At 39.3% G+C, this 12,110-nt stretch overlaps 1 protein-coding gene across 2 annotated transcripts in view; it reads right to left on the bottom strand.

Annotated features, from left to right (window-relative positions):
- The window catches only part of sh3kbp1 (SH3-domain kinase binding protein 1), a 58,270-nt gene extending 46,160 nt beyond the window's left edge, over positions 1 to 12,110 (bottom strand). The window contains exons 1-2 of one of the 2 annotated variants that reach the window (XM_047349863.1): positions 11,801 to 12,110; positions 1,728 to 1,885 (exon numbers count right to left, since the gene is read on the bottom strand). In XM_047349863.1, coding sequence (XP_047205819.1) covers positions 1,728 to 1,885; positions 11,801 to 11,804 — 162 coding nt within the window. In that variant the 5' untranslated portion in view covers positions 11,805 to 12,110. The remainder of the gene's footprint in view (positions 1 to 1,727; positions 1,886 to 11,800) is intronic. The other variant, XM_047349862.1, reaches the window with a different exon arrangement.

The raw sequence follows: 12,110 nt of genomic DNA, 5'->3' as shown, positions 1-12,110 counted from the left end.
TTTAACACAGACAACATTTCAGAATGGGACTGCATGGTGGTGCAGTTGGTAGCACTGTTGCCTTGCAGCAAGAACGTCCTGGGTTCGAGGCAGGTGACATTTAGGTTTAGAAAATGGTGACAAAGGCTATAATTTATACAAAAATTAGGCTACGTGAACAAAACACAGAGTATGGTGAACTGTCACACCCACTATTCAGAGGAAGTAATGGGTTGGTTTGTGGCCTTTCCCACTTCCTAATTTTCCAAACTGAGAACTTGCAGAGGTCAGTTGGAGTAATTGTAATTTTGCTGAAAATTTAGACTTGGTAACAAATACAGCTGCTTCTATAATAAGATTCATTGAATGGGTTTAAGAGTATTGAAATGATGTGCTCTCACACTGTAGCTAAACATTTTCACTGGAGTTTCCACTTATCTCCACTCATTTGCATGTATCATTTGGTTATAAAACAGTGTCTCACACAAAGGAGAAGAGCTTGCAAAAGTATTCAGACCCTTAAAACGTTTTATATACTTCCTTATATTTAATTGTGGTTATATGTGCTAGACCTGCACAATAATTATGAAGTGGAAGAAGGTGATACATGGTTAAAAAGATTTTTACAATAGAAAATCAAGTGTTGCCTGAGTCAATACTGTGTAGAACCACATTATGCTTCAGTTAGGGTCATTTCAGGGTCTCCCAGGTCATTTCTAGGTTTGCACATTTACTTGTTGAAGTTCTCCCATTCTCCTTTGCAGAGGAGCTCAACCTCGGTCAGATCAGACGAACAGCGTCTATAAATATAAGTTTTCATGTTTTGCCACAAAGTCCCATCAGGATTTTACACTTGGACTAGGCCATTCTAACAATTGAATATGCTTCAATTTAAACCATTCCTTCATAACTCTGGGTTTATGTTTAGCCTAGTTTTCTGGCTGGTTGTTGTTTAAACTATTTTACAGACACTAACAGGGTTTCTTTTCGTATTGCCCCGTATTTAGCTCCATCCATCTTCCCATCAACCAAGTTACTGCTACAGAAACACATCCCCACAGCATGGTTTGCCAACTCCATGTTTAACCATGGGTATGGTGTGTTCAATATGATATGCAGTATTAGTTTTTTCCCACATGCTGTGTTCCCTATAAGATTGGGACTTCTTATGACTTTCTTTCAACGTTGGCTTTTTTCCTGCTATTCTTCCATAAAGGATTTGTAAGATAAGGTAAATGTATTTATATAGCGCTTTTCAGTAACAAGACATTCAAAGCGCTGTACATGAGAGGGTGGATTGGTAATAGTTGTCCTGTTAATAGATGCTAGAACTTGAGGTGTGGATCTCTGCAGCTCCTCCAGAGTGACCATTGGTCTCTTGGCTACTTCTCTGATTAAAGTATTTGTTTTTCACCTGTGAACTGGTTTGTGTCGCATAACATTTAAATAAATATAGATTTCTATAAGTCCTAATCTTTAAGTCTAAGCAGAAACATAACCTGCCTTAAAATATTTAGCTAATCTTTTAAAATTAGCTCAGTTTATAAATTTAGAATTAAGACCTAACGTCTAAGCTGTGTAAAGGACATTTTACTGCACTGAAGTGACTGTAGAGGCTCACACAAATACCGAAGCTAGCCACAATAATGCGTTTGCAGCTGGTGGTGAAGGTAATATGCTCAAGTGAACAGTGAGAAAAGAGATAAAATGTAGTTGTGGAAGCTGGGGTTTCCTTTGTAATTACTCACCCTGACAAAGTTATCAGGGAAAAACCCCCTGCGTCCACCCAGCTCGCCCTCCCACCAGCCTCCATCATCCCGCCGTATGTTCCTGATGATGTCGCCCACCATCAGGGTCAACTCATCATCCTGCTGAGCCTCATAGTCGAACTCCACCACGGCCTCCACTGTGGACATAGAAAGTCATAAGCGGATAAGGGTCAAACAGCGCAGATAAAACCACCTTGTTCTACATTTACACTACAGTTTAGCATGTTGTTGTGCATCTTTTATTCATTACTTTAACTTGAAATGAAAGAGGAACACACAGAAATTTCATGAATAAAATTATATCAATGAACAGTCAGTCTTAACGCTAAAGAAGCAGACATACTCAATGCAAATGAAATTCTCAGCATTTCAAAAGCCGCATCATTTATCCATATATGGTAGCATACACAGTATATGTTTGATCTCTCTTCTCCTTATCTTTGTCTACGTGTTGAGCGCACCTGTCTTTGCCACAAATGCATATGTGAAACTTTATTAGGTGATGAAACCAGAAATTATCTTTGTGACATTATCAGTTAGAGACAGAGATACGTAACTATTTATTGATCTTCCCAAGGTAAATGGCAAGCTATGTGCAGAAAAAAACAGTAAAAGAAGAAAAGTATACTACACTGAAATGTTTAAATAAGTTTGCTACTGAGTTAAATAGAAAATTAAGAGATGCATTAGACACATGGAGCTGCGATTTTGTCACCTGTATTAGGGATAAACCAATATCAACATCTCGGTAACAAGCTTGCTAGTTTATCAACAGGAACCAAGACATTCCTAAAAATTCCTAAAATTCTACAAAAAATTTGTGCAAGAAGTCATATGAACCATTTTTTGTTGAAGTTTCCTGCAGTTGCATAAAAATTAAACACATAAAATAGCCACATATAGCTGCAGATTCTGCAGAAAAAATTCAAAATTAACAAATGAAACCTGATTTTTTTATTTAGGTTGTTACCACATATGTATCTCACTATTATCTTCTAATGACTAGCAGGTTATATTTTCTTTTGTCAAAATCTTAATTTAGTCTCTCGTGTTAAAATCAACCTTAGGTCCAGAAAAAAGCAATACACAAAAACTAGAAAATATTTTCCGATATATTTGGGTGACCTTAAAAAAAATTGGCTTGAAGTCAGGGCTTTCTAAATACATGTCTTCAGTAGCTTTTAGAAAATACACATGCCTCTTTAGTCTCAAATCTGTGTCTGGCTTTTTCTAACCACAAAAACAGGCTGATAAAGGTCACCTTTCAAGTTCACCCCAGATGGATATCCTTAATGCAATAAGTAGAATCGCTCTCTTCAAGGCAGCTTTTGTTTTAGCGAACCTGAAATATGTTTACTTGACATAAACAACATTCATCTAAGAACCTCTTGTGATTTAACACTTGATGTTTCAAATTACACCGCTTCGTGGTGAATTCTTTACAAGGCTTATGAATTCTTATTAGATTCACAAGATAACAATTATGAGATTATCCTTCTTTCAGGTCCTTCAAGTTCAAGCATTAGAAGTCAAGAGGCTGTGGGTTAGATCAGTCAGATGTGTATGGTGGACACAACTTGCGTGATTCAGAGGTGACAACCTGAAGAGCCTTTGTGAACACATCATTGTAGACTCCTTTGTGAAAAAGATGTTCTTTTTCCTCCTTTTTAAATTTTTTGGTAAGAGGAGATTGGGAAAAGCCAGCTGAGGCCAGTTAGTCACACTGTTTTTGAGTAATTCCCCATTTACACAATTGTGTATTTGCTTTTTATTTCATTGGTAAGAAGATGAAATTTCATTGGAAAGTATCGCTTCTACATCCCTTTACTACACTTTTGACCCTGTACATACACAATTTGATCACCACATGATCCAGGCTTTAACATGAGCGCTCCAGCTGTCATACACGCGTCCTACTGCGACTGAATCAAAGTAGCAGTGACTTCAAATACAGCAAAAAATGACATGATAATAACATTACTTAATCTCACGCTATGCTATGAGAAGAGAGAAATTTGTTCTTTTACTCTAAGGTGCTCTTTTTGGCAAGAAAATGTTATACTTCACAAGAACTCAGTTGCAGAAGTCTTTGGAAGTCCTCCTTCTGAAGCGTTTGTATCTAATAGCTGTCAGAGGCCACACAAGAAAAAAGTTATCCCAATTCTTCCTTTGTCCTCAAATCATCCACTGTTCTCATTTATTTAGAGACTCCACAAATAATACGCCATCGTGGATAGGCATAATGAAAAAACATTTGTGAAAAAGCAGTTGAGGTCCAAAGAAAAGCTTTAAAAGATTTCCCAAATCTTATAAAAACGTTTACATATCTCCCCATATAGGTGTGGCTCAGGCTCATATGGCTTAGGACAGCAGATTTTTAAGATAACATAATCTAACTTAAAGTGGAACTAAACCCGATGTAAAAGCATAACCCCAGACAAATTTTGAAAAATGCCCCCATAGTGGGCGGTGCCAAGAGACAGTGAGGGGCGTGGTCACATGGGGATGAGTGGAGAATGTTAAGCGGGGATAACATGGAAAAACATGGAGAGTGACCAGAGTGTTGCTCGTAGTTTCACCATGGATAGATCTTTTGAGGTGTATGATTTTTTTAACCCCCCCTCGTCCGCTGAGGTTGAGGGAGGCTTTGTGGTGCCCAGTGGACCTGAGTCTTGTCAGTTCGAGCCACTGGTTTAAGGCACTGACTCAGTAGTGCCCAAAGCTGGAGCTGCTGAGGCAGCGGGGGACAGAGTGGGTCCAGTGTCTGACTGGTAAAGTGATGTCAGCAGCATCATGACTAACATGGGCTAGTGTTCAAAGCAGTAACAAACTTTCAGAAAGTTTAAAATTACATGTAGATTGATATTATCTCAAGTAAAGCATATGATCGAAGGTCTAAAGCATTAAACGATCAATGCTCACTTTTCCAACTCCTGACTCACTACGGGTGTGTCTGACTGAGATGGTTTTATACTTGAACACAGGGGTATGATGTAGACATGTACCAACCTGTACTGTTTAAACCAATAGGAAAATTCAACTGCAGTAGCAACTGTTCAACGCAAAGAGGGCAGCACTGGTTTTAGGAGAAATACTGCAGAATTAAACTAGTGTACATCAAAATGTAAAAAATGGGACAGTAACATAAAGATAGCACCTTTAAGACCCAATTTGTACAATTTATCTGCAAAACAGGTTGATTTGGGGTTTAGTTCCACTTTGAGTTATAAAAGTTGTTTTGCTGGTCCAAATGTCTTTAAACAGGTTCAAGTTATGTCTAGCCACCTTTTCAATTCAAAGAGCCACTTTTCCCCCTCTACTATAAAATTTGTCTAGAGCCACAAAAAAGATAGATTTTCTAAATATTTACTAAATGAAATGTTTTATTTTGAAAACTATGTAATTAAACTAAAATAATTCTTTATTTTCAGATTTGTTTTTAATAAATCAGGCATCTGTGCATCGGTGCCCTTCTGTTGCAGTAAAGTATTTTACTGGCTGATGTTGTTTTTCTCAGCTAACAGCTTCGTTTACCTTAAAAAACATGGAGGTAATGTGTTCTTATCACCATCTGCATGATTGCCATCAAGGGTTGATCCTTGTTTAAACATCAGCTAGCAGGGGAGTAGAGGAGGCAAGGAGGGAGATTCTGGAGTTGGGTAACCATGGAAACTACAGTGAAAAGGAGTAGCTAACAGAGTAACTTGCTCCACCAACATTTCTTCACACTGTGGTAAAGGCACAGAATGACAACAGAAACCACAAGTAACCGCATTTTGAGAAAGACAGTGGGTTCCAGCAGGAGGTCAGGGCATTCCTGAGAGCGTACATTACAGGAGGAGGAGGAGGAAGAGTAGGAGAAAGGCGTTCACAAGATGCCAATTTCAAACAGACAAAGGAGGCGACTGGAGAGTTCAAGTCAGCTTGCTAGTCAGATGGGACGGAAAGATATCTGGCTGCAGATAACTACAAGGATTAGATGCAGATGTGTTAGTAATGTGGCACAGAAACTATTTTCTGTAGCTGCTGGTGGCCGTCTGTGTGTGTGTGGGTGTGAGGGGGAGAGGAAGTGTCAACCAGTCTGTGAGTGGAAGTGGAAAGTTCTTTCAGGAAGGAGAAGTGTGAATTTATAGGTTGTGATAGTTCTCATGCAGACCATATTATGGTACTGTCACTAAGGAGGCACCGCAGGAGAGACCTGAACCAACACATTTGTTGGCATCAAATGCACCAGAAAGGAGAAGACGGTAGCTCTAGGGCTCGTCACAGAGCACAAGAGAGGCCACAAAGTGACAGCAACATGAAGTTAATGGCAAATGTAGACAGGAACTTTGCCTCATCTGAAGCCATGCGGAGGGAGTTGAGTCTAACAGATATGAGATCAGAGTAAACCACCTCAATTTTACTGTCAGTTTGCACACTAAAAACAACATTGGGAAGTCCGGCTTCAATATGATTTCAAAGGGAAAGCAGCAGTTAGGGACTGTTAATGAAATGCACTGGACTCCTTCATCTTCAATCTGAAAATGGGTCATAATGCCTTTCCTAACAGAACAAAGTTCTTCATTCTACTGGGAAAAAATGTTTTTCACTTGCAGAAATCATTTAATACAGCTGCCACTCTTAGCATAACAGCAAAAGGGCCCTAAGTGCTCCATGTCAGATTCTACAGACCTCAGATGAAATATTAAATATTCAAGACTAAACAGGTGCAGCTTGTCTGGAAAGACTTGCAGCACTCAGGTTTCCAAAGTTACATGTGAATGCACTGAAAAAACATATGATCAACCCTAACCATCTGTTAACCACATTTAGACAACAATAGACATCTGTATGTGAACGTGTTTATGCCTCTCACTTCTTAATCACAATATGAAATTCTTTATATGAATCAATGAAAACCTGATAAGGGACATGTCCTTTGGACTGACCAGACCAACATTTTAAAAGTCAATTATAAAGAAACTGGACAAATATGGCTTTATTGGAGTGGTTGGCACTAGCAAGATTCTTCTTTCAAAAAAGGAAATAGGAGTATAGCTTAGTTTTGCTACAATGCATCCTGAATGAACCACAACACCTTTACACTGATGAATTAAATATCAAGCTGTTTGGTCATGATGTACACCAACATGTTTATACTACTTCTCAACAAAAATGCATCAGACCAACTCTCAGGCATGGTGGTGGAGGAATAATGATTTGGTGCAGTTTGTTTGGAAGGGCTGCCAGGAGAATGTGTGCTTTCTCTAAAAATAATATGGCTTCATGACTTAAGTCTGAGAAGTTGTTGCTGAATGAGCCACAAACGTCTAAAAGAAAATCCACTCTGACACTATATATATATTGGATCTAGCTTTAAAGCTATGAGCATTTAAATCTACTAAAAGTGTTTTGGGCAAAAAAGTCTTTGTCAAATTTCAAACTCATTATGGTAGTAACATTGTTTCTCCAAGAATTAAAAAGACACAAGGCCTTGAGAAGACTAGTAACTGAATATCTTTCATCCTGCAGACAAAACACAACTCCCACTCAAACGGTTAAGAAAGAGATTTGCAGAGGAATTTGCGATGAAGCCTGCAGCGTCCACCGAACAGCTGCAGCTAGTTTAGATAATGGGGAAAAGACACACAGACAGAGAGAGAGAGAGATCTGTGCAGAGCCACTATGGCATTTCAGTGGTTTACAGCCAACCTGTGTTTAGTTCTTGGTGAGCCTCAGTCATTGGTGATGTCAAGAGCAGCTGTGTGTTTGTATCTGTAAAGCACTCTGGACCGGAGCCCACTGGGAGCCAAAGCCACCCACTCAACTCCAACTGTGGATCGGATCACAATGCTTCGGCAAAGAGGGAAAATTCCAACCATTCTCTGCTTATCCTTCTGCTGTTCAGTGATTCCTGTGGCTGAGTCCGTTTCAGCTCACATTGTCTGTTTGTAATATTGTACCACTATTACTGGGAAGTCTTGGTGTCAGCCGCTCACAGAAAAAAAAAACTTTGCAGAGTAGGCGGTGAGAGTAATGCTGGCAGAGAGGGTTTTTTAGCTTCACATAAGAAAAGGGAAACATAATTCAACCAGACATATGAGTAAAAAACAACAGAAAGACTCTGCCTTTGTGTATAAATGGGAAAGAGTACGTACTAAACGATGAAGGTCAGGCAAACCCCAAAACAAAGCACACTAAGAGTGTTTTGTCTTTTCTTTTATTGTATTGTTTGTAAAAAAAAAAAAAAGGCCCCACAATGAGGCCAAACTCTCCAGGTGCATTAATACAATCTATGTTGCAGTCTCTTAAAATCACTCAAATGCAGGAAAAATAAGCTTTCTGTGTTTGACATCTGTAAACCCACCACCTGAAACAACTGTAAGTTCTTTGAACAGCATTTTCCTGTAGAAAACGCTAATGGAAGCAAGTGCTTGCATTTGGTTTTTACTGACGATTGAGTGTGTTATCTTGTCTAAACCAGGATTTCCCTTATGTTTCATTTTCAAACTGCATCCAAACGAAGATCTGTGAGACAGTGCTTGGCCTGTCAGTCTTTTTATTTACTTGACAAATAAAAACAGAGGCGATAGTGACCAAGTTGTACTGGTACTAACGTAGAGTTGACAAGTTCAGTTCACAACCCACAGTCCACTGAATTCATCTAACCAATTCTTGCTACAGGTATATTTCTAAAACTCAGTTTACTACATAACATGACTGTCAAAGCAAACTCATCTAAAACAGCAGAATGCTTATTCATTGGACGTAAATATTATAAAGTGAATTTTGCACAAAACCCAAATCTGAGTCATGGATTTGAACAAAAGTGGAACACCACTCAAACTAAATCCAATTTGGGTCAACAGAAAACCAACAAAGTCACTTCTCCCAGTAAGTTGGAACTGCTTTGTTAATTTGTTTTACATTTTTTAATTCATTTAAAGCAATATATCCGAACAAACAGGGTGTTTTACAAAATACTTTCGAACATAAAGTCCAAAGACATGTCTGTTAGGTTAATTGGTCTCTCTAAATTGCCCTTAGGTGTATGAATGAGTGTGTGCATGGTTGTCTGTGTGTTGCCCTGCGATGGACTGGTGACTTGTCCAGGGTGTACCCAGCCTCTCGCCCATAGACTGCTGGAGATAGGCACCAGCTTCCCCGTGACCCACTATGGAAAAGTGGTAGAAAATCACTGACTGACTGACGTAAAGGACTCATCCAAGCAAGTTCTTGATGATGCCTGAATCTATTTCTATTTTTAATTGTCAGGTTTGGGGCAGCCTATTTATTTTAATTTAGGTAAGATACTAAATGGAGTCCGTGGGTAATTACAATGGTTTTACAGTAGTGATTCCAGTGCGGGGGCTAAGAGGGGAAGAAATAAACAGGACAGTCAACACCGGATGTGTAAAAAGGGTATAAAGCCTTCACACATTTTACAACATCCAGCTAATAATTTCCAAAATATGAACGTTGCTGTACTGACTGCAATCATTTTTACACTTGAGATCTGTTTATATATAATGTATAAAAAGTCACGTTTTCTTCACTGTTCACATTAAACCAGACTAAATATCTTCTGCTTTAGGCCAATTAGGATTACCTAAACTATTTCTACTGCTAAATGCCAGAATAACACAAGAGAGATTTTTGTATTAATTCTTCAAAGATTACTATGTCTATAAACAATTCAGGAAAGTCCAGACGATAATGCCATTGCTGTGTAAACTTCCAATACGTCAACCAACATCTGAGTTAAACAGAGACAAACCTCTGGATGTATTTTATGGCAACACCTCAAGCACACCGCTTCCTTGTGGGACATCTTAGAAATCAGTCAAGATGTCAGGAAAAGAACGGTGAACATCCACAAGTCTGGTCTTAAAACACTGAGGGACAAAAACTTTAGTTTGTGGAGATATGTTGTGCAGTCCGACGAAGCTAGAAAGTGTTTGGCTATAATGACCAATGTTACATTTGGAGGAAAAGAGGGGGAGCTTGAAACCCTGAGAACATCATTGAGCTGTGAAGTACAGGAATGCTGTCACAACATCTGAAGACATCAACCAGAAATTGTAAGCTTGGGCATATAGGTCTTCTCAATGCTTAACAACAAAGTCAATGTTCTGTAGTGGCCATGACAAAGCCCAGATCTCTGCCCTATACAAAATAGGTGGGTAAAGCTGAAAAGAGATGTATGAGCCATGGTATGTTAGGTGCCATTTATTCAATCTCTGCTTGCCAGTAATATATTTTGCCACTTGGAGGCACTTTCACTGTCTTTTACGTCCAGATCTGATCTACATCTTTGTTACCAAGGAGCTAAAGGTCAAGGAGAATGGTGAGTCTTCACTGAGATGGAAAATAAAGTAAAAGTGAGGAAAATTTGGTATCATCATCAAAATATTCAACAATATTATTAAACTCTCATGTTTTCCTAATATTGTGTTATTGGGTAAACATTGATATTCCCACGAGTCAATGTCTTACTTTTTAGGAAATTACTTATTAGATTGTAAAGCAAATAATTTTCCTTATTTACCAGCAAGCTCTCCTGCTAGTTTGTATCTGAGATTTAATTTTAGGGGTTATTTATATTTTTATACTTCGGTGATCAATTAATGGATGACAAACATTGTCAGGAGTTAATATGCTACTATGCTAACACTAGGTAGTATGTGAGATTAAGTTTTAGCCATATTGTTAATATTATGCCCTTCCAATCAATACATAAATAATAAACATTCCCAGAATAATGTTTTATTTTAATGGCAGTGGTTCATGGATGTACTAACCTACACAAAACTTTTCAAACTTCCTGTAGCTGCTAGCTGTGCTGCTATGCTAATACTAGCTTGTATACATAAACAGGAAGAAAATCATTATTTCTGTCGTCAGTATCAGCGTTTCTCCTGAAAACATTTTTGTAACACATCTGCACAATACTCTACAGCAGCCTTAGTTTTTACAGTGTAAGGTTTCTGTTGAGTTAGGCTGCTATGAGCTACAGGGCTAATATAAATCTATACTGAGATGGAGTATCAGCCTTAACCAGCAACAATCAAGACTATTCATAACCTAGTAACCTATTTAGGGTTCATTTATAAGTAAATAAAGTCATGGTCGCTACAGTTTCCGCTATTTAGTACTTAATTAATCTAATTGGATTACCTAATCAACCATGAAATAGCCACTTTGGGAGTTTAGGTTGAAGGGTCATTTGCAACTTTCACAGGCTTTTAATACAGCCAAGGCACCTAAGTGCAACTCAAAATCTGAGTGTTAAAGAAGTTTCAGCCATGCATTGTTTCTTTGCTGCAAGAACAATGCACCAAAAGAGCGATGCATCAGAATGCATGCATGCAAATTGGACATAAAAGGCGTTATTAGTGATCAGTGTGTTTCTTGCAGATAATTTGAATTTTTAAAACATGCAAACAAAAGGGGAAGTCAGAACTGAAGCCCTGCAGGACATAGCTATTTTACACAACGCGCCTTTTTTTTTTTTTTTTTTTTTTTTTTTTTTTTTTTACATAGCACCTAATTATTGATATCTGGACTACCTTATCTGCAGCCAGTAACAGCCATGAACAACAACGCTCTGCCCGTGGGAAAAGACGTTGGCGTGGATGAAAACTGTAAGGCCCTTTTCGTGCACTCAGGCACTGAGCTGGATGGAGAAACACTGTCACATAATAGGCACACGGACAGAGTGGATGTAAACGTGTCAACATCTGCAACTCATCAGTGGGCTTTCCTTTCCTTCACAAACACGCACTCCCCCCCCCCCCCCCCCCCCCCACGCGTGGCTTTCTGATCGTGCATGAATAAAAGCATCAGAAATGGCCCACAGAACGCCCGTGGTGTCTTGTAGTGAATTAAAAAAGATGTGCTGTGTGCATGGAGAGACGTCGGGGGGAGGAGTAGAGGTAGATCAGCATAGAGAAGACTGGACCCTGTGCGCATCTGGAGCGGGCGTTGAGTCCTGTCCCATCCAGATGCACAGAGGAGGCTGGAGGCTGTTTAGAACCAGAAACAATTAAAAGAAATGCGCCGCATCTCACCCATTTATGTGCCCCGGTGTGCTGGTTGTTATGCAGGGCTGTGGGCGATAGTCTCAGGTGTTAAAGGCGGCTTTTATCCGGACCGAGCACCCCTGACAGTCTCCCGTCCGTGTTTGCAGAGATCCGCTACTAAACGGGAGGAGCGTCTCACCAAACCATATTCCTTCCTCTTTGTCAGTCCTGTGACCCAGCGGAGGAGGAGGAGGAACAACGAGCGGCCAGAAAACGGAAAAAGGGCTGATGAGCAAACTCCTTTCTCTTCCTCGCTCTCTGGTTCTATCTAATTTGTTGCCTTCAAGTACGCGTCGTA

Source organism: Girardinichthys multiradiatus, chromosome 21 (assembly GCF_021462225.1).
Source record: "Girardinichthys multiradiatus isolate DD_20200921_A chromosome 21, DD_fGirMul_XY1, whole genome shotgun sequence".
NCBI classification, from domain to species: domain Eukaryota; kingdom Metazoa; phylum Chordata; class Actinopteri; order Cyprinodontiformes; family Goodeidae; genus Girardinichthys; species Girardinichthys multiradiatus.
This window is presented reverse-complemented; position numbering and strand designations above follow the sequence as displayed.